At 40.1% G+C, this 22,368-nt stretch overlaps 1 protein-coding gene across 1 annotated transcript in view; it reads left to right on the forward strand.

The window, feature by feature from the left end:
- The window catches only part of egfra (epidermal growth factor receptor a (erythroblastic leukemia viral (v-erb-b) oncogene homolog, avian)), a 47,562-nt gene extending 25,970 nt beyond the window's left edge, over positions 1-21,592 (forward strand). Inside the window, exons 9-28 of the mRNA XM_006792119.3 lie at positions 337-463; positions 550-623; positions 706-793; positions 906-1,105; positions 1,269-1,401; positions 1,798-1,888; positions 2,450-2,607; positions 4,997-5,035; positions 5,181-5,325; positions 5,420-5,542; positions 6,202-6,300; positions 7,651-7,836; positions 8,305-8,460; positions 10,665-10,740; positions 11,532-11,678; positions 12,478-12,575; positions 12,689-12,856; positions 15,313-15,360; positions 15,484-15,577; positions 19,653-21,592. Coding sequence (XP_006792182.1) covers positions 337-463; positions 550-623; positions 706-793; positions 906-1,105; positions 1,269-1,401; positions 1,798-1,888; positions 2,450-2,607; positions 4,997-5,035; positions 5,181-5,325; positions 5,420-5,542; positions 6,202-6,300; positions 7,651-7,836; positions 8,305-8,460; positions 10,665-10,740; positions 11,532-11,678; positions 12,478-12,575; positions 12,689-12,856; positions 15,313-15,360; positions 15,484-15,577; positions 19,653-19,996 — 2,594 coding nt within the window. The 3' untranslated portion in view covers positions 19,997-21,592. The remainder of the gene's footprint in view (positions 1-336; positions 464-549; positions 624-705; positions 794-905; positions 1,106-1,268; positions 1,402-1,797; positions 1,889-2,449; positions 2,608-4,996; positions 5,036-5,180; positions 5,326-5,419; positions 5,543-6,201; positions 6,301-7,650; positions 7,837-8,304; positions 8,461-10,664; positions 10,741-11,531; positions 11,679-12,477; positions 12,576-12,688; positions 12,857-15,312; positions 15,361-15,483; positions 15,578-19,652) is intronic.
- Positions 21,593-22,368: the final 776 nt, after the last annotated feature.

Here is a 22,368-nt window from a genome sequence, read left to right on the forward strand (position 1 = left end):
ACTGACATTTTCCAGGATTTCCAGAGAAAATACCCAGTTAGCTGCAGATCTCTAGGCAATTAATGCTGCTGCTGACCATGTCTTCCTTTTATGACCACAGTGTTCCCATCTTCTGATAGTTGCTTCTAGCGAGATAATATTTCACGTCACAAAACTCAAATCATCTGAAACTGGATTCTTGAACATTTTGAGTTTGGTGTACTGAAATGACAAATCTGCAATAACTGTGTGATGCTATCACATTAATATGGACCAAAATCTATGAGAAACTATTATTAAATTATTATGATTATTTTTTATTATTATTAACTAGTATTTTTTTTAAATATTTTTTAGTGTGTAATGGACTTGGAACAGGAGACTTGGTTCACACTCTGTCTATCAATGCCACAAACATCGGCTCCTTTGAAAACTGCACCAAAATCAATGGAAACATCGACATCATCCACACATCAATTTATGGGTAAGTCTGGGCTATGACTAGCATTGCTGCCTTTGTGCTCGATCACCTTTACCAGCAGTCAGTACGGTGTATTTTCTCATTTTCAGGGATCAATTCACCAAAACACCAAAGATGGATCCTGCCCAGCTTAATGTGTTTAAGACAGTTAAAGAAATTACTGGTAAGACTGCGTAAGGGCTGAGTCATGCATCTAAATGCGTGCATCTAAACAGTTTTATGGTTAACAAACCTTGTTGCTTCAGGGTACCTGTGGATTCAAACGTGGCCAAATACCATGAGCTCACTGAGTCCTTTTGAGAATCTGGAGGTCGTTCGGGGGAGAACTAAACGGTATGTTCCTTGTAAAGACCCCCTGTTGATTCAAACCGCAGTGTTATTCAACCCGTCACAAAATGTTTTCTTTTTTCTTCTTCTCATTTTGTTCTCGTTTCCCATTTGGTAGCGGAAGCCGCAGTTTGGTTGTGGCTGGGCTACATATCACCCACCTGGGCCTGAGGTCCCTCAGAGAAATCAGTGATGGAGATGTGTTTGTCTCTAAGAACTCTGAACTCTGTTACACCGATGCAAAGCACTGGGAGAAGCTTTTCAAATCACCACACCAAACTGTTAATATAGAGGGCAATGCCAACGCTGCCGCCTGCGGTAAATTCTGTTTGTCTCACACCGGCTTCAGTCGCATCTTTGCTGTTGTTGTTACTTTTGATTATGCGCTGCACGAGCAAGATTTAATTACAGGATCTTAATTTCAAAATTGGATAATTATGCAGGAAAGAGCTCTCGCTGAGATTGTGTGTTTGGGTTTCAGCTCTGAGAAACGACACTTGCGACAAGAAGTGCACGGCGGACGGCTGCTGGGGTCCGGGCCCCAGTATGTGCATTTCGTGCCGCGACTACAAGCGCGACGGGAGCTGCGTCGACTCCTGCAACATCCTGGAGGGGTGAGGGAGGCATCTCTCTGACTGTCTTTAATAAGCTTTGAAAAACAAACAAGCTAAAAACACAACAGGTCTCCATGCTGTACAGTTCACTCCTTCAGAGTCTATTTTTGTATTTCCAAGCCTGAGGATTAATTGACAGAAAAAGAAAAGCAGATATGATCCGAAGCATTTTGAAATTCAGTCTCCAGTGGATTTAAGACAAACACTGGAGGCGAAACGACACAGTCGCTCACATCTGTTTATCTTCGGAGAGCTCTGTCCAACAAAGAATCTCGACGTGCTTACAGTTTAACTCCTGTCCTCAAAAAAAAATTAAAAATAAAACACATATAATAGTTTCAAACTAGGCATGTCATGCTTTGTTATTGTTTTTTTTTTTCTTTCTTGTTTTTGCAGAGAGCCACGCGAGACAGCTGTGAATAAAATCTGCATCAAGTGCCACCCCGAGTGTCAGCCCATGAACGGGACCGCAACCTGCAGCGCGCCTGTATGTTTGCCATCAGCAGCTAAACTAATATTACAAAACAAAACACTTTGCAGTTGTGTTAAACAGTTCTGTGAGCGTTGCTTAGAAGAGATTAACATTTGCACAGCGTGAAATCCAATCCAGACACGTTAGTTCTGCGGATTTGTCAGTCAGCAGCAGCTTTGATCGGCTGTAGTGCAGCGCAGCCACAAAATGTGCAATCTGGTTGTTTTCTTTTGCTTTTACTTTGATAACTGGGAAATAAACCCTCCAATTATCAAAAACAGAAACACAACCTGACAAAGAGAGAGTGGGAGGCAGATCTGGGAAATGTATTAAATTACCGCTAATTTATTCAGGCGTGATCAGTGCATTGAATCGTCTTTTCACTAGCCTGAACTAAAAAAACAAAAAGAAGAAGAAAAGAAAAGAAAGATCTAACTTGACTGCACGGGTCGTATTTGCCAAACATTTGCTTTGAGAAATTATTACTATGAGACAGTGTAGTTTACCAAATATTTATAACTGCTCTCAATAGAGTCGTAAACATAATGAATCTTTTTCTTTTTTTTCCACTTTCAGGAGTCTGCTAACTGCACTAAATGTGCTAACTTCAAAGATGGACTGTTCTGCGTGTCCCGCTGTCCGCAAGGCGTGCTGGGGGAGGACGACGCACTAGTGTGGAAATACGCAGATGAACAGAAAGTGTGCCAGCTATGCCACAAAAACTGCACTCAGGGGTAAAAAGCACTGCTCAGCTGACCTGAGAACAGGCACAGGAATTTTCTCTGTTTTGGAAACATTTGTCTGTTGTAACACTGATGCAGAAATGTGCCCCGAGCTTGAAGCATCTGCTGAGGCGGTTCTTGGACTTCTGATTAAAATCAGACACCCCAAGAGACGTGTTGTTGTTCTAGACTGCAGGATTTTTGTGTGGTTTTGCGTGTTTTTCCATTTAAAACAAACCGATTATGTCTGACTTAATTTCTTCTTTTAAATGCTTTTTGGACCTAGAAGGTTTACAGTCATGTGAGGAGGCTCTCTGTGAAGAACTAAGAACACCTTGTGATGCTGTGGCTTGTATAGGCACCTTCAGCAGCAATAGCAAAAGTATATATAACACCTCAGCTGTCACGGTTCTGGGTCAGTTTGACCCAGTATTTTGAGTTATGTTTTGGTGTGTTTTTGCATTTTGGATTCTTTTCTTATTATGATGATAATGATGATTATGACTCTATGTTTCAGTTATTCTTGTTTAGGGATTAGTTCGTAGGTTTTGTTCTCATGTTTATTGCAGGTTTAGTTCAGTGTCTAGTCTGTCTCTCAGTGTCGTGTCTGCGTCTTTGTTTAGTGGTGTCTTGTTTCCTGTTTTACTCTGAAGGTCCATGTTCCTGTCTTATGTCAGTGTTTCTAGCTTTGTTCCCCCTGTCTCATTAGGTCTTATTCCTCGCAGCTGTGTTCCCCTTCTGTCTCTAATTCCTTGATGACTTCCTCAGCGTATTTAAGCCCAGTGTGTCTTTGTGTCGGTGTTGCGTCGTCTGTTAACATTCCCGTCATTCTAGCTACACGGCATAGTTTTTCAGTCTCTGTTCTGGTCTTGTTCTCATAGCCTTTCATGTACCAGTCCAGAAGACTGTCCTTTGCTTTTTCTTGTCGTATGCATAGCTCTTAGTTACAGTCCAAATCAGAGTCTTAGTTTTTCTTAGTCTTTAGTTGTTTCCCAGTTTAGGCCCTTTGTTTAGGTCATTGCCATAGTTTATGTTTGGTTCTTTTTGCTTTACTGTTTACTGGCCCTAATAAAGGCTCACTTTAAGTTCAGTAAACATTTTTGCCTCCTTCGTCTGTGTCCGCACCTGGGTCCTCCAAACACCCTGCCCTCGCAGACCGTGACACTCAGCTATACCAAAGGAAAATTATCTCCTGTCTTATAGTAAATCTTATTAAACACAAGAATAGGGGCCTCATATGAGTTTTTTATATAAAGGTTTTTCTGTCTTTGAGCGTATTCTGGTGGAAGACAAAGACCACCTGATCGCTTCAGAGCCCTCATGGCAAAGAGATGGGCTAATTGACAGGGAGTGAGGTACACAAGTCCTCTGGACCTCCTTGGAGACCCATCAGAGACAGTATGAGAAGGTAAACATGGAGAAAACTGAAACATACGGTACCAGATTTTCTGAATACCTGCCAGAATAGACCAAGAAGGAGAATTCACTGATTGGGTGAGCTAGGTCGACTCCCCTCGAGAGCCCCGCAGCAGATCTACCTTTGATTGTGTTCAAGTATGTTTTTTGGAGGGTTTTTTAGAGGAAGAGGTATTTTCCAAACAACCCATACTTAGTCTTTTTCTGATTGTACTATCATGAACTTCACTTTCATTTAACATGCTAACTGAGGCCTGTAGAGTCTGAGATGTAGCTCGTGGAATTTTTTCCAGTTTCTCTGACCTTGGGGTGAGTTTGCTGGTGTACAATCCTGGGAAGCTTGTGGCATTTTGTTAACACACACCTGAATGCTCCAGAGATTCTCACGCTTAGTGGTGATCAGTTAAAGTGCTTTTGATTAGCTGAATTCCTTGAGAGGACTGGATTAGATTCCTGTGAAAAACTTTCCTTTTCAGGCTGTACGTTGTTTTTGCAAGTCTGTAGTACTTTTGAGAACAAAGAAATAATAGCAACAGCAGAACTAAAAGCAGACACAGTTTTCACAATGATAGAGGATCAGTGTTAAGCCCAATGAGTAACTTGGGAAGTCGTCTGAAATACCTTTAAACCACCGAAAGCTGCTGTGTAAATGAGCCTCAGTGACGGTTACGAAGAAGAATAGGATATGTGTTTCCACAACTGGGTTTAGTAGTTTCATAAATAAACCACTGGACTGCGTGGAAATAAACAGTCCCCGGTTGACCCCAGTGACTGATGCATTGATTGAAAGTATTTAGTCTTGTAGGCATTTTACAGACGATTTCGGTGCTTTATGTGGCAGAAATGAAATCAAAGACGCTGGGAAACATAAGCGTGGCAACAGTATTGGTTTCTGATTGGTTGCAAAGGGTTTTTCATAGGAAAACAATGCCTCTGTGCTGATTTTGTCAGTTGCATTAGACTCTTCGCACTCATTTGTTTACAGGTGCATTGGACCCGGTCTTGAAGGCTGCCACAGTAAAGGGTGAGTAAACACAGCAACACAGATCACCACTTCTTAGGGATAAGTTAACTTTGCCTGAGGTAGATGTGTTAATCACATTTCTGCTTTCTGCTGAAACTCACAAACGCACTCTGTTTGACAACCTCCCCCCCTTCCTGTTTTTCAGCCCCCCTGGTCTTTCCATGGTCGCGGCTGGTGTTGTTGGTGGGCTGCTGGCCGCTCTCATCGCAGGCCTGTCTGTTTTTGTGTTGCTCCGCCGACGCCACATCAAGAGGAAGAGGACCATGCGTAGACTGCTCCAAGAGAGAGAGGTAAGCTTGGAGGAGTACATTAAGATGATGAAGGAAATGTCAGCATTCATTTACAGCTGAGACAATATGCAAGACTGTGATTTCTTCTCTCTAGTTGGTCGAACCCCTCACTCCAAGTGGAGAGGCACCAAACCAGGCTCTGCTGCGGATCCTGAAGGAACCCGAGTTTAAGAAAATCAAGGTGCTGGGATCAGGAGCTTTTGGTACTGTTTACAAGGTAAAAAAAAAAAAAAAAAAAAGCGGCACCCTGGAGTTGTTTCTTTTTTCTTATAATTGAACCCCAGTGCTGAGCTTTACTGAATCTGGGTCTCTCTCACAGCCAGAACCAACACACCGTCAGCGTTTTCACTCATCTGCTACATCTGTTGTCAATTTTTCTGTTATAAAACCACATTTTTAACAAGCCAGATCATGCACGGGTGACTTCACTCTCACTTTCGGTGCTCGTGTGTTAATTTGGGTTTATGCGTTTAGGCAGTGACATTCTGGAAACTCTCCTTCCCTGTGGGGACAAAACACTGGTCTCCTCAAGGTTAACCATTTATTTTAGGGTTCGGTTTTAGGTTAGCGTAACTCTCCAGAGAGAGAGGGCGAGACTGTAGGTCAGCTCGATGTTCTTCTTTGTATTTCTGCCTGTTTTACGCTTTTTGACCTTCGTAGTGTGGACAGTTTTGCAAAGAATGGACTGCAAGCAGAATACAAACGCACTGTTTACTGTATGTTTGAGAGCAGGTGTAGCTTTGGCTTGCACATGCATGTCAATATTTGTACTTGTACTGCACAGTGTATGCTAACATTTACACATATGCTTGTGCGCTCACTTGATGATTCAGGTCTAATTGCAGCACATAAAATAAAATGCTTGTGTCCATGCAGGGTCTGTGGGTCCCGGAGGGAGAGGACGTGAAAATCCCAGTCGCCATCAAGGTTTTGAGAGAGGCCACGTCCCCTAAAGCAAACAAGGAGATCTTGGATGTAGGTTCACTCATTTTATGTGGTAATTTTTGGCCTCTGTGCTTACTGTAATACTAAATTGGAGCTGAACACAACAGCTCATTTGAAATACTCCCTCCCTGCCTCCTTCTGTTAAGGGCTGGAAATGAAAGTATACATTTTAAAAGTTATAAATGTTACGCATATTTTTTAAGGAATTATCACAATATTTTGACTCAAAACTACATCGGCCTTAAGGAGCGACAGTTGTTGGCTGCTGATTGTCAAATTTCCACTAATGTGTCCTATAATCTAGCTAATGGCCACTTTTCCTTGTAATGGAGAACGTGTCTGTTTACATGGCATTCATCTTATGGGACTGCTGGAAATGGGATTAATTCATGGGAAGGCAGCGTGTGGGCGTTGGTGTAATCCAAGGCTGAGGTGTTCTGGAAAGGAATGCAGCGCTGCAGCCTGTGTTAAATGCATTATGCACACAGACAAATGTGCATCTTGGATTCTGGGATTTTGTGGTTCTGCTGCTCAGTCACTGCACGTCCACTCGCTGTGGTGGACACAAATGTCCTCTCAGCTTCTTAACTTAAGGGCAGTCTTTCACTGTAAGGTAGAACGTGTTTGGAAACCTTGTTTTCATCAGGCTGTCTGAATTGCGTAGCCCCAAGCCGAGAATTTATTGAGCAATACTGATATCGTATTAGGCGTGTAGACAATATTTTGCATGCATTTCTGCTTTCATGACAGGAAACTAGATAAAGTTCAGTTTGAATTACTGCTTGCAGTGGTTTCCTTATCCCCATTTTTTAAATTCTTAAAGTACTTTGTCTCTTTTGATAATTTCCACTGTCGAGCAATAAAATACACAGCTGTTCGTTCTGTATTACTGCTCCTGAGAAACTTATCGCCTGATACCGGGTATCTCAAAAAATGTCTTGTTTATCATTCACAAGGATATCTCTACCAGCCAATAAGTCACAGGACCTTTGAATAATTAAAAATGTATTTTTTTTGCTTTTGTACCTTGAAGGGAACCTGTGCTTTCCTTTACTTACTTACAAAATGTGGACAAAGTTTGCAAAAAATGAAATTAAACACACATAAAAGTATGTGTCCTAAACATTTGGTTATTTGTTTACCTTGTGTTTTCTTTTTAATTTTTTTTCTTTTAATAATCTTACATGAATCCGATGCTAGCATGGCATGGATTTCTTAAATGGCTTCCATCACCAGGTTTCCTCGCAGAAGTCCATTAAAAGGAAGGGGGCGCTAAGCAGACACGAGCTCAGGGGCTGCATAAACAGCTAATACATAAAGAAGAGAAATAAACATAATTTTGAATTGTAAATCATGTAAATCATTTATGTCATCTTACAGGAAGCTTATGTGATGGCCAGTGTGGAGCACCCCCACGTGTGTCGTCTGTTGGGCATCTGCCTCACCTCCACGGTGCAGCTCATAACGCAGCTCATGCCTTACGGCTGCCTGTTGGATTATGTCAAAGAGAACAAGGACAATATTGGCTCCCAGTACCTGCTCAACTGGTGTGTGCAGATAGCCAAGGTAAGAGGGAAAGTTCATAAAGGTGTCACGTTACAGTTAAGTAATCTGTTGATTAGGTTGGACCTGTTGTTGCTGGAGTTGTTTTACATGCGCATAGCTCTGTATCAGCCAATGAAGATATAAATCTAGGGATTTTTTTTTTCAATAACAATAATATTAATCACATGCTTTTGTGGGTTTAAGTCTTAGTGGGTGTGCAATTTAAAAACATATGCTTAAACTTAGATTTGCAGAGCGAGTCAAGTCGTCAGCGTTTTTGTTTTTAGAGGTTTTGTAAAGAACAGCCGTTTTTTGTAAAGAAATACAGTTTCTTTTATCTGAGTAATCAGATTATCAAAGTCTGTCGTGACAGATGTCATTTTTCACTTTGTCTGAGCAAGCATTGTTTTCACGTTTCCAACAATATCGGCGAGCTCGTGAAAGCACGGCTCTTATGTAATCTGTATTTCACTATTTGTTTGATTAAAGGGTATGAACTACCTGGAGGAGCGCCACTTAGTGCATCGTGACTTGGCAGCCAGAAACGTCCTGGTGAAGACTCCTCAACATGTCAAGATCACTGACTTTGGTTTGGCCAAGTTGCTAAAGGCAGATGAGAAAGAGTACCATGCAGATGGAGGAAAGGTTAGTTGGTTTTTTTTATTTATTATTTATTAGTCAGTTGTTGTGAGCACTGTTGCATCACAGCTTTCGCTTCCTCCCACAGTCCAAAGACACTGATGGCTTTGTGCTAATTTGCAATGCTAAATTGACCTTAGAGTTAGGGCTGTGCGATATGACCAAAATCTCATATCCCGATATAAAACATCTATCGTCCTGATAATGATATAAATCACAAAAAAAATTATATTTTCTGTAAATTCTGTGAATCTCGGGTAGGTGAAGTGTTTCAGCTGGGCGTCGTGTATCTGGAGTCCAGTGTTTTAACCGATGCATGAAACTACACATTTTTAGACATAGGTTGTAACGGCCGCCGTTTTCTTTGTGAGTATTTATTACACGGCGTGCTGCGGGGAAAAGCCTGTTGTAACGTTTGAGTCTAAGGTTTATTTTTTTAGCACCTGACGATTCTTTTTTGCTTCTCATCCGTAAACACTCTGCATACTTTTTCACGTGATTCCGTTTATTTTGAAAAGACTCAACAGGATCTTGAGCTTTATTGTGAAAGGTTTATATGGAAAATAAACAAGCGGACACGCGAGGGTTTTACCGTCGTTGTTGCTAACGACAACGCATAAAAACAGGTGCTTGTCCGGCTGTAGTGTGGTTATATTAAATATAAGAGAAAGAGAGAACTTTAAGAAATTAATATAGCCACTACAGTGACCATCAAAACGATGAAAAAAATATTGCCGTAAAGTTTATTTTGCGACACCACGAAACAAACGATAGCGTAAAATGAAACGATAGCCGTTTTTATATCGTCTTCCGATATATATCGTTATATCGAACAGCCCTACTTAGAGTGAATGTGAGTGTGAATGGTTTCCTGTCTCTCTGTGTTAGCCCTGCATTAGGCTGGTGGCCTGTCTAGAGTGTACGCTCCAGCCCCCTCACAACCCTGAATTAGATAAGTGGAAGAAAACTGATGGATAGAGTTGTTGCTGCACATAAATGGGCCTAAATATGAACATGATCTTGTTTAATAAATTTATAGCCAGTTGCCAACTGACAGACCACTTCCTGTAGTTCACTCAGCTCGACTGCATAAAAGATATATTTTTGAACTTTGTTTTGTTCTGTGTCTCATGCAAGTGGTCCTGTATTTAAATAGCTTCTGTCAGTGAATTACATTCAGAGAGAAATGACAAATCAAAAGGGTTTCTTGTCTTTTGTTTCCTTTGGGAAACTGAAGGATTCCTTACTCAAGAACATGCTGTGCTGTTTGTTTTTTTGTGCCTGTAACTACAAGGTGAGCAGTGCATGTTATATCAGGTGTAATTAGGAGAAATAATATAATACAAATTCAGCCCAGATATCTCTCTGTATTGCCTGTCAACACCAAATGTGCAGGTGTGGAAAAGAACAGGTCTTTAAAAAAAACATCTGGACAAATCCAGATGAATCACTAAACTTCAGACACTCTTTTGTGTAGTGCAATTAAAAAAAATATCATTGGCTTATGAAGAAAAACTGCCATAAGGTTTGTGTGATGGTCTTTGCATACCTTAAGTCTGCCTTAACCTCCTAGGACCTGGCGTCCACATATGTGGACATCACATTTTGGGTTATTTAGACCAAAATACTAAATTTGCTCTACAAGGGCCTGATATCTACTTACAAGGACATTATACTGCTACTGTTCTATTGAAATTTTAAATGAATATCCTCATATGTGGTTCTAATTTTTCTTAGAAACAAAAATCAGTTTTAAAAAAAATCTGGTAATTCTTTGTTTTTACATTCATCGGGTCCTAATATGCCCAAATATCAAAGAAAAATTAAAAATGCATGCTGTGGAAGAGTTCGGGTCTCAAGAGGTTAATAATAAAAAGAGACTTTTGTATATCTCACCATTAGGTGGCAGCAAAATTGCATCATAAACTCTAATGAATTGGCCAGAGACATTAATCAATTTCAGAAATATAAAGATCTGCAGCGTTTTAAGTTGAAAACATCCCTGCAAATACTTGCAGGGATGCAAAGTGGTGCCAAAAAATAAACACACTGTTATCCGTAGTGTCACATTTAATTCATCCCATGCATGCATATGCAACATGATATACACACCATACATTATAAACATGTTAGTGGGTAACTTGTCATTAGTTTAAGTGCACACGGGTTTTTCATTCTTTTTAATCACACTGTAATGATTATTCCCACAGGTGCCGATAAAATGGATGGCTCTTGAGTCGATCCTGAACAGAACTTACACGCACCAGAGCGACGTATGGAGTTACGGTGAGTCACAAGAAAAGAAAACCTTGCTTGCGCTGTCCCTGATTGAGCTCGAATCCTTGTGTAACTTCTGATAAGTAAAACAGCTGGCCCTCCGTGCTCCTGAGCATTGGTGACATTCTCACTGGAGCAATATTTATTAATCGCTAAATAAAGCGTTTTAACAGAAAGTGAGGCAGGGAGCGGGCAGTCATTTTGAAGCTTCGGATAGCGTGTTGTTTTTGGAGTCAATAAAGCTCATCAAACAGGGAGTGAAAAGGGAGAACATCTTGTTAGCATCTGCGATTTTAGGTAGCGCACACCTACATGCTGACAGTCTCGGATGGACAATTTCACGTCAGAAGAGATTGCTGCCTCAACCCACATAAACAGTTCTACCAGCCCAGGAGCACACACACACACACACACACACAGAAACCAAACACACTACAGCTTTTTTTTGTGGGCCAGCTTCCAAATCTTCTTTCCCCGAGGGTTTGATCATGCCTTCCGCTCAGTATGGCAAAAGCATCAGCAGACCCTAGCAGAAGTGGCGGGCTTCCTTTTCTCCTTTTCCCTTTTTCAGTTCCTCCAACGCAGAGAGGCATCCTGCTCACTCCCACTCCTGCATGCAGAGCCAATTTGTCAACATAGCTATTTTGATACTGTGCAATACTTAAGAAGCGTACATCCTGTCACTCTCATTTCTTCCCTTCTTTTTCTTTTTCTTTTTTTCTTTTTATTGGAAGCAAAACAAAGTCAGTGACAGCTCATCAAACTGACATTTACCATCTGTCCTCCTCTCTGTACTGTAGGAGTAACAGTTTGGGAGCTGATGACATTTGGGACCAAACCATACGATGGGATTCCAGCCAGTGAAATAGCTGGGGTACTGGAGAAGGGAGAACGCCTGCCTCAGCCACCAATCTGCACCATAGATGTCTACATGATCATGGTGAAATGTAAGCTCGTGTACAAAACCCGTGTGCATTTATTACTTTATGTAAGAGCTGCAGTAATTAGTAGTCTTTTTTGGGGGGTGTTTTTTGTCTGTTTGCTCCAGTTTTATAGAACAAACACACACATGACAGTTAACAGCAAATGAATCAGGAAGGAAAAAGTAATAATTAGTTACACCATTTTTTTAAATTGTTTTTAAGACATAATGCACTTTAGCAAACAGTTGTTTTTTTATGTTATCCCTGTACAGCCTACAGCAGGGATGGGAAACTCCAGGCCTCAAGGGCCGGTGTGTTGCAGGTTTTAGACGTATCCTTGATCCATCACAGCTGATTTAAATTGCTAAATGACCTCGTCAACATGTCTTGAAATTTTCCAGAGGCCTGGTAATGAACTAATCATTTGATTCCGGTGTGTTGACCCAGGGTGAGATCTAAAACCTGCAGGACACCGGCCCTTGAGGCCTGGAGCTCCCCCACCCCTGGTCTAGAGTATCATATCTGATACGCGAGACTCCTACATCATCGATGTGATGTAGCAAATATGATACAATTTCTTTTTGTTTTGTTTTTTTCGTCAGAATGTTCAATAAACACTCAAATTTTATGGCAGTTGTTTCGTGGCTCGAAAGAGTTTTGTTTTTTTTGTTCTAGTTTTGTCTTTATCATCCGTCTTTCCCAGTTCTGCTTCCTGCTGACCTGCTATTTTTACAGATTATGTCTGCTAATGTACTCACAAATTTAAAGCTTCATGTTACTGAGTCAACCCACCCTGATGATCTCTGCTGATGCATGTGCGCAGGTTGGATGATTGATGCAGACAGCCGCCCTCGTTTCCGAGAACTCATAGCTGAGTTTACAAAGATGGCTCGGGATCCACCGCGTTATCTTGTCATCCAGGTATAATTTTAAGCCACTTCTTTCTTTAAAATTGCTTAAATATACAGAATATCTGATGATCAGCTGCAGTGATTTGTTACGTATAACAAAAAGGGTAAACTCTTTGATTTTAGGGGGATGACCGCATGCACCTACCGAGTCCTTCAGACACTAAGTTCTACCGCAGCCTGATTAGCGGGGAGGACATGGAGGATGCTGTGGATGCTGATGAATATCTGGTGCCACAGCGTGGCTTCTTCAGCAGCCCGAGTACCTCCCGCACCCCACTGATTCACTCAACAGTAAGCCCCTTTATGGAAATGTAAAATCAAGTCTGTACGTGGTTTACAGTAATTTAGATTTTAGAGAAATCTCATAAATCATGCAATCCTTACACAAAAAAAGAAATGGCGTGAAGCTTTTCTGCTTTGTCAGGACAGGCCTGTAAGAGTAAAACTAAAAATCATTAGAAATTATGCAAAACTTAGGAGTCTTGGAGAGCGTGCTCCTGCTTAACTAGTGCAGCTCGAGTGAAAGCGAAAACAAAAATGATGTAATTATGAGAGGGGAAATCATCACAACTTGCGTTGGTGTCACACTGAGTAGTGATTACTCCTTGTACACCCACAAGGTGACGCAGCTCACCAGAAACCCACACTATCGTTCTTGTGAACATCACACAAACTGACTGTGCTGTGTGCACCTAGTTATCAAAAGGCTGAAGTCACTGCTGCTGTGAATACTAGGAACTAAAGTACTGTGCAAAAGTCTTGAGCAATTCTTCATTTCATCACATTTTCCTTCCAAGGAGCCAGACTGTCTTGTAATTTTGTAAGTGATCTTGAGCAATAGTTCTCCAGACTTTCTGAAAGCTTTATTAAGTTTTTCATTGGCTGCTTTTTCACTCATTTTTAATCCAGTCCTTGTACATGACCATTTTCCAAGGAATGTTTTTTTTTGTTTGTTTTTTTAAGCCACTTAATACTTAATAATGTGTCATTCAAGCATAAAAAGGCACCTAACTCAGGGGATGAGGCAGTGTTGTCTACACATAACAGACAACTTAGGGAAATAAAACTTATTTTAAATTGTGTCTTCAAGCATTTTGTCTACAGCAGATGAACAGTGTCTGAAAAATCCAGGATCTGAGAGATGCATCTGCCATTTTTTATGAAGGGAAACAGGAAGAGTGAGTGAGGCTCAGTAAACGGTGTAGGCTCTGTCATGGTTTGGATCTTGCAAAATTGATGCAATTATGACTATAGACACAGAAAGAGCCCTTATATACTTACAATATATCCTCTCTCTACACATATATATATATATATATATATATATTGCTCTCCCTCTATTAGCACAAGGCTGAAGCCAAATGCTGAACTGCTGACCTGTTTCAGCACGTTCACTTCTAATTTTAAAAGATTTTGACACAAATACAGGATCCACATGCAAAATATTGGCGCTGTAGTTTGTGCTGTGAGCTGTAAGGCCCCTAATGAGCCATGTAATGGTGCGTTTACCACAGACACACACCCACACCAGATTCACTCACACTGACCTTTTTGGTTCACACAGCTTTAGCTGTGAACACTTTACCAACAGGCAGTCAACTGTTTGAAAATGTAATTGTGCTGTGTTAACTGTGTTTTGGGGAAATGAGATTTCAGCATAAATCATTACCCTGTGAGTCTGGATGGAAATAAACACAGTCATTTTTTTCTTTTACTGTGTTGAAAACAATTGCTCATGCCTTCAGTCAGGAGAAACAGAGTTGCAGCTGTTAAACTCTACCAGAGGTGTTTAGACAGAATTTAACTAATTTTACTGACTTGAAGTGGGAAAAGGCTGCTTTTGACCCCAGCGGCCCTGCTTCTGTTTACCTGGCCTGTCGTGACTGCCACCCACTCGCCCTCCTTAATCAGTGCCTCTCCCACGTTTCCTCCCAGTTGTCCTGTGATTGATGAAGGTGGAATAAGCAGAACTCTTCTACTGCAGGTTCAGTGAAGGCCATGCGTAGGTCTGGCTCTTTTACCTGCGATTATTGCCGGCCACTGACAGCCTGGTTAGTCCATATGAGGTTTCAGGTTTGATTACCTTTACAGGCGCCTTTTTTTTCCTTTGTTGTTTTTTATATTTCTGTCCAATAAAACGTCAGAATAGGTCTGTTTTTGTAATATTACTGTTGGGACATGGCCCAGTAAGGCCTTCTTTCTTTTTTTCCCCACATGGTCAGTGCTTCAGCGTATTTAATTTCCTTTTCTTGTTGAAAGTAATTGCATTGCCACAGCTGTCACCCTGTTTTCCCTGTTTTCCCATTTTTCATGGTTTTATGACGCTCACAGCCCTTTGACTTTGACACAGCAAAGCTTGTCAGATTGTCTGAATCCATATGAATCTGCATGGCGAACGTTTATTTTGATCCCTATCAGCTTGTACTAAGAATGGCAGCCATAACTTCTCGGGGACCACAAAAACACTTTCATGTCACAGTTCAGAGAGAACTTGCCGTCCCTGTGTCCAAAAGAAACATGCAGTAACAAAAAATAAGAATAAAAGAAACTAAACAAAGCAGCCTGTCTTTGTACGGTGCCTGCTTAATAAAATGTTAAACCTTCCTCTTCACTCAGTGGCTGCGTTATGGTTTATAGAGGATTATTTAATTATGTTATGGCTTCATAAAACACAATTTCCTGTGTCGCATTTGATGTGGCATCATCATTTGATGATTAACAAAACGTTTGCCCTTCCTATTTTTCAGAGCCTCAACAGCAGCATCGGGACGTGCCACAGCAGAACTGGCTTACTGGTGAGAATGCATTAAACCCTTATTATACCTGTAAAGAAAAGGATTTTTCTCTTTGTGCTGGCCTCTTTGCAAAATTTTCACAGGGAGTGCCACAGCCCTGAAAACCTCTGCTCTTTGTTACAGAACGGATTCCCGAGCAGAGATGGAAGCATGGCCCTGCGATATATTCCAGACCCCACAGACAAATTTCTTGATGAAGCCTTCCAGCCGTCTCCAGGTTAGTAACCTTCAACTAAATGCCATTACTTTTTAATTTAGTTCAATAGAAATCTCAGCATGGCTTGCCTCTGTGTTCTTTGTGTGATTAAGTGAGGAAGGGGGACATCTAGTGGCCAACAAGTGTACTGCCCCCCTCTTCTTGTAATGCTGTTAGCAGAACATGCAGTAACCCATCTATTGTTTACTAGTTACATTAGTGTTACCACTCAGATCTTTAGCCTAAGAACCTCTAGTGGGGAACTTAAAATGAGAAATGCTTAGCAATCAGGCATTAGAATTTATGAGCAACTATTATTACCATCTCCACTGTGATTTGACCGCTTCTTTTTGTCAGACGTTGTAAGGCTTTTGCATATGTGTCTTTAATGCTAATCAACCTTGACGTGCCACACCTATTCATGTCCTCTTGTCATTTTGGCTACTTGTTACTTTCATTATCCTTCAGCCTGTAAAACCATCTAGCATATAATGACGCAATAAGAGTGTAAAATACTCAAAGAGATGCAGTAAAATAATCAAATTTAAGAAAACACCTGAAAATATGAAAGCAAATAGGATTATCCAAACCAGTTTCTTTGGAGATGAGAGGGAGGCAGGTGAAGCAGGCATGATGTGAGAAGTAGAGTAGCAAAGGGGGCTGACTTTAAATACCTGGGGTCGACCATCCAAAGATCAGACAGCGCACAAGAGAGTACAGGCAGAGTCGAGTGGGTGGAGACAAGTGTCAGGGGTGATTTGTGAGATAAGGATAGCAGTGTGAAAGAGAAGGTTTACAGGATGGTGGTGAGACCTGCTATGATGTATGGTCTTAAGACGGTGGCACAGACAAAAAAAAGGGGAGGTGGTGCCGGAGGTGGCAGAGTTGAACATTTTCATCAGGAGTGAAAAGAATGGACAGGATTAGAATCGAGTGCATCAGGGGGACGGCTCAGGCTTGGAGACAAAGCTAGAGAGGCAGGGCTGAGATGGTTTGGACATGTGCAGAGGAGGGATCGTAGATATACTGGACAAAGGATGTGAGAGATGGAGCTGCCATGGATGTAATGAAAGAGGACATGGAGAGAGGGTTAGTGATGATGAGGATGATAGGGACAAGGTGAGATAGAGGCAGAAGAAAAACAAGAAAAAGAAGACTTTCTTTATTGGATAAAATGAGTCTTATTAATGCCTTTCTGCATAGATTTGTAGATTTGTAGCATTTTGTCTTCAGAACCAGAATACTTTATTAATCCCTAAGAAAATTATGTGGTTGCAGTGGCTCCAAGATAATAAGAACAGTAACAGACTGAACTAAATTAAATAATACTATATATATATATATATATATATATATTAGGGGTGCAACGATACAACAAAATTCACGGTTCGGTTCGGTTCGATACTTTGGTGTCACGGTTCGATATTTTTTCGATACAAAAAAAATGTTCATGCCTTTTTATTAATTTGTCATTTATTAAATTTTCACGGCACATTCTGTACCACATCTCTGTGCGTTCATCATTTGTTTGAAGCCAGCTCACCTCCTGCAAACACTTTTCCGAGAATACGTGCTTCTTTTGTGGTTCGGACTCCTTCTGACATTTCTTTGGAGGTGGAGGAACATCACAGTAATTGTTTAAAGGAGCTTCTTCGACATCTTTAAAAGTTCTAAACAAATGTCTGTCCTCTTCCTTAAAATCTTATGTACGCAAACACGCGTTGCAACTTCTTATCTTGTGCGGGTTTTTATTTTGACAGCGAATGCGCACCTGCGGACCACTTATGTGCAGCCCTGGTTATTTAGCTCGTCATATTGCAGCCACAGAAATTCTTTTGTCCATGAAACCATAAAGCTGCACTTTCTTTTTGCCTTATAGTCTGATTTGTCATAACCTTTCCGTTTTGTCACTTCTTCACCCTGACCTGTCTTATTTGGCTCAGCAGAACTAAAATATATATCCTGCTGCTTTTACACACGCACTCACATAACGCTCAGCGATTCTCTGCGCGATCAACCTCTCACATGTTTAAGCTGCAGGAGATTTCACTTGTCATGTTTGCATAGTAAGCTAACGATTGATAAGACGATGTCAGAGGAATTGGTGCGCAAATTATCATCACTCACCAATCAGTACTGTCGCTCTCTATACACAGTTCACGCGATTGCAAAGTGAAAGCAAAAAACAAGCGCAAACTCAAACGCGATTTCAGTATGTCACATATTGACAGTGGCCGATGCCAATGACATAATTACCCAGCTACATTTCCGAAAGAATGCAAAAGCATTGACATATATTTTTCCTTCCTACGATAGGCCGACGGGCAGGGCAGAGATAGATTTTGGTAGCCCGACTGGAAAAAAGCCCTAGGACGTCGGGCTAGCGATTTTGCGAGCCCTGTATCTGATTGAGGAATCACTCATCTTTGGAAAAGAGAGTTTATTATGGAGAAATGTCTCTTTCCAAAATAAAAGCTATACTATACGCTTCTTCTGGGCTATATTCTCAGCAGCATATTAAACATATCAGGTCCCCATAAGGAGAATCATGTGCTAACGGCTGTCTAAATGACTCGGGTAAAGTTTGTAGCATGCGTGCTTGTTTTTGTCTGCTTCCACTTGTCTTTGCACTAGGATGATGTCGGAGTAAATGTGCAGTCATATTGGTTGTGTTCCCACTAGTGCTGTCAGCGTTAATCTGAAATGACGTTAAGGTCACAACACGGCAAATCTCCGTTAACGAGCTACCGCGGATCGCCTCATGAGTGGGGCTGGAAGACGTCAACACATTAACGAGCTAACTGCGCTAACACACTAGTTCCCACCAATTGAGCATTGCTGGCACATCCAACATACTGTTTTACTTTTGTCCATGACACGCTTACCTTCAGGGTCATACGTCACATGAAAACCAAAATAGTTCCAAACGCCAGATCTGAATGAGGGTGGGGGAGGTTCAATTTGCCATGTTGCAACGAGCTTAACTTCTGTCTAGCTAGCTTGCCCTGCGCTCAGTGAATCTGTGTTCGACTACTCCGCCTAGGCTGCACTGTCGAGCGCAGATCCACTGAGCGCTCAACACAGACAGCATCGTCAGAAGGAAAGTTGATAAAATAAATTAAAAATGTTGTATCGTTCGATACATATGCGTACCGAACCGAAAGCACTGTATCGAACGGTTCGATATCGATACGAGTATCGTTGCACCCCTAATATATATATATATATATATATATATATATATATATATATATATATATATATATATATATATATATATATATATATATATACATATATATATATATACATATATATATATATATATATATATACATATATATACATATATATATATATATATATATATATATATATATATATATATATATATATATATATATATATATATATATACATATATATATATATATATATATACATATATATATATATATACATATATATATATATATATATATACATATATATATATATATATATATATACATATATATATATATATATATATATACATATATATATATATATATATACATATATATATATATATATATATATATATATATATATATATATATATATATATATATACATATATATATATATATACATATATATATATACATATATATATATATATATACATATATATACATATATATACATATATATACATATATATATATATATATATATATATATATATATATATATATATATATATATATATATATATATACATATATATATATATATATATATATATGTTACAAAATATAAGAAATAGCTCTAATATATGCAAATAGCTCAACGTAAAGATTACAGCATTATTTGGGAGCTTTCAGAAAAGATCTGCACTGATGGTTTCAGCTCATGGCGCATCAAACCAGGGGTCTCTGCTGCATGTCATGACTCATCTTTTAGCCTTCACTCATGCCATGTCTAAATAGTCAGTTGATCTAAATAAATAAATACCCTAAAATATGCGGCACTCCTGTTATGATCATTACTTTTTTCCTATGGAAAGAGAAATTGTCTGGTGCCCTTGTTAATGTAAATGCCTTTCTTGCAGGCTACATGAACCAGACTCCCATCTCAGATGTGGTGAATCCTATCTATCAGCATCCCGGTCCACCTCGCACCCTTCTTCCCACCATCTCCTCGGACCATACGGAGACAGAGTACCTGAACTACTTTAAGAACGGGGCTGCCGGACCAGAATATCTCAATGAGATTCTGTCCCCGGCCGTCCTCCCGCTCACGTCAAACGGCACGGTCCACAGCATTGAGAAATACCTGCCTCAGCAAAGCATAGACAACCCCGACTACCAACAGGATTTCACTCCCACCTTCAAGACCCACACCAATGGACACATACCGGCCGCGGAGAATGCAGAGTACCTGGGCCCGGACTGACTTAGTGGAATGTGACAGGAAATAAGAGACTACTTTCTGTTCCTTCAATGAAAGGCGTTATCTTCAGTATCTTGGCTGGATTGCTGAGTGGTACCACCCTACTCTGTCCTATCTTATGGAGTCAGCTGACAGTTTGAGCAGCATTGTTGGCATGCTTTCAAGTTAAACCAGTCTCATTCCAAAGACTTTTTTTTTCACACCACCTTCAAACTACCAATGAGAACGACAAAAGTTGTTTCGCATGTCTCAGCTGACCTTAAGAGACCAGATAGACTCCACCTTTGTGACGTACCTCCTGAAAGGAAGGGAAACTCTCTTCTGAAAATGTGAGAAGTAGAAATGCGTAGATGCTATGCACAAAAGATTTTTTGATCCAAATGTGTTGGTGGAGGAATGCTATTAAAAGCGTGTAAACACCTCCGGTAATATTTTAAGAATGCCGAAGCGGGCAGCGCAACCCAAAAACACAACTTGAGGTACATGCATTGTAGACTTGCTAGTTAGAGGCCGTTTCTCTGTGGTGAAGTCAAAAAGATTAAAGGGAGTTTTTTTTTTTTAAAAGATTCCCCAGAATTCCTTTGACACCCCTCGTAGAGGATTAGTCAGATACCTTGGAATGTAGGGAATGTACAGTCGGCATAAAGGGGAATTCTGGTGAATTGTGTGAATTAATGTGTGATCTTTATGTTCTAAATTAATTCTGTATGTATTAAAAAAGACTGTCGCATCACCTGGCATAGAACAAGAGAGCTGAGCTTCTTGTTTTTCCCTGTCATAACTATGTGAAGAATGTGATGGTAAATACAGCAAATGTTCCCGTTCGTCCTGCTGTGTTTTGTAGCTCAGATTCGGCAGCATTCTTGTAACATGAAGCATATTTGTGGAGACCCACAAAGCGAGATAGTCCGAGGTTTTTTATCAGTGTGTCATACTAAAGTCTGAGTATTAAGGAAGTCATTTGTATCCCTCATGACTGAGTACTTTTTAGAAAACAGCTGGGGTTTTTTTTGTTTTTGTTTTTTATTTTTGGCAAGCAAAAACCGCATCATAGATAGACAAGTTGGGGAAAAAACTCAGCAGCACCAGTTGTGATCTAGATATATAGTACGTTTGTCTTGTTTGTACCATGTTTAAAATGCTGGTTGACCTGTCTTAGGCTGTTTGAGTAAATTGTTTGAACTGTAGCAGTAGTTGCACTTCCCTGGGAAATATTTTAGAGATGAATGTTTCTGACGCCCGCGGTCTGTTATTATCACCAGAACCCCTTTGGCTGGTTCCTTGTTGTTCCGCACAAAATGTTGACAGTGCATCTATGAATCTGTTCCTAGCTTTAAAGCCTTTTTTAGTCCTGCAGCAGCATTAAGCCTCGCAAATATTTATTCCTAGTTTTAAGGGAATATAGTTTTGTAGCAGCCTGTAAACCTACCTTTGCAGATTTTACACAGGTACATGTACAGGTAACAGTGTGTATGCTGTAATATAACCCGGCATAGTCGCCTGTAATTTATACTCAGTACACAGTTTTGTCATATCATATGTGAATATGCACTTATTCCTGAATTGTGATTATTTCATTCAAAAGTGTAAATGAATAAATCTTATTTTCTATGGACATGTCTCCTGTTTGTTGTTATTTCAGTGCAGCCTGAATGCTTTCCTGTTTCTGTTTTAGTGAATCAACGATGCATTAAGGTGTTCTGCTCACAGCTTTAAAGAGATCCGGACATCAAGATATGCTCTTGATTGAATTTTAGCTTTGTGCATAGACTAAAACATTCAATTTATTCGGCAGAACAAATGACAGGTTTATATGTCGCTTATGCACTTTTTTCTGTCCTAGCAGATGACTTTTGGTGGACCTCAAAAACTAGGAATGTGAAGGGAAACAGAGTCATTACAAAAAACACAAAAGGTTTCTTGCAGTACCAGGACATGAGATAAGGTAATGACTGCTGGGTTGTGGGCAGAAAAACTTGAAATTAAAATGTCAGCCTGCAGGAAATAATTATTTAAATTAGATTTGCGACTGCAGAGAGCCACTAACATCACAGCAGGATCAAAGGTAAATTAAATTGTTTGGCTTCAGGGGAAATGTGGAAATGTCCTCTGCTTTCTTGAAGTTTCTGTCCTGTCTTTGGACATTTCCAGAATACATAATTATAACAGTAATGTAAAGCTGTTCAGGTGACACATGAGCCAGAACTCTGCCCTGTTTTGGTAAAATATTCAAACTTGTGTGTTTCAAAGGAATGCTGAAAACACATGTGGTTTGTGGTATCAGAATAAAATAGAAATGCTCACTTCCTGGTTGGCAGTGTTTAAAAATAGTTGGGAAAAGGAAGGCCAAGGAATGCCACATCAACCCCGGGACA

Source organism: Neolamprologus brichardi, chromosome 18 (assembly GCF_056152115.1).
Source record: "Neolamprologus brichardi isolate AB-2024 chromosome 18, ASM5615211v1, whole genome shotgun sequence".
Taxonomy (NCBI): Eukaryota; Metazoa; Chordata; class Actinopteri; order Cichliformes; family Cichlidae; genus Neolamprologus; species Neolamprologus brichardi.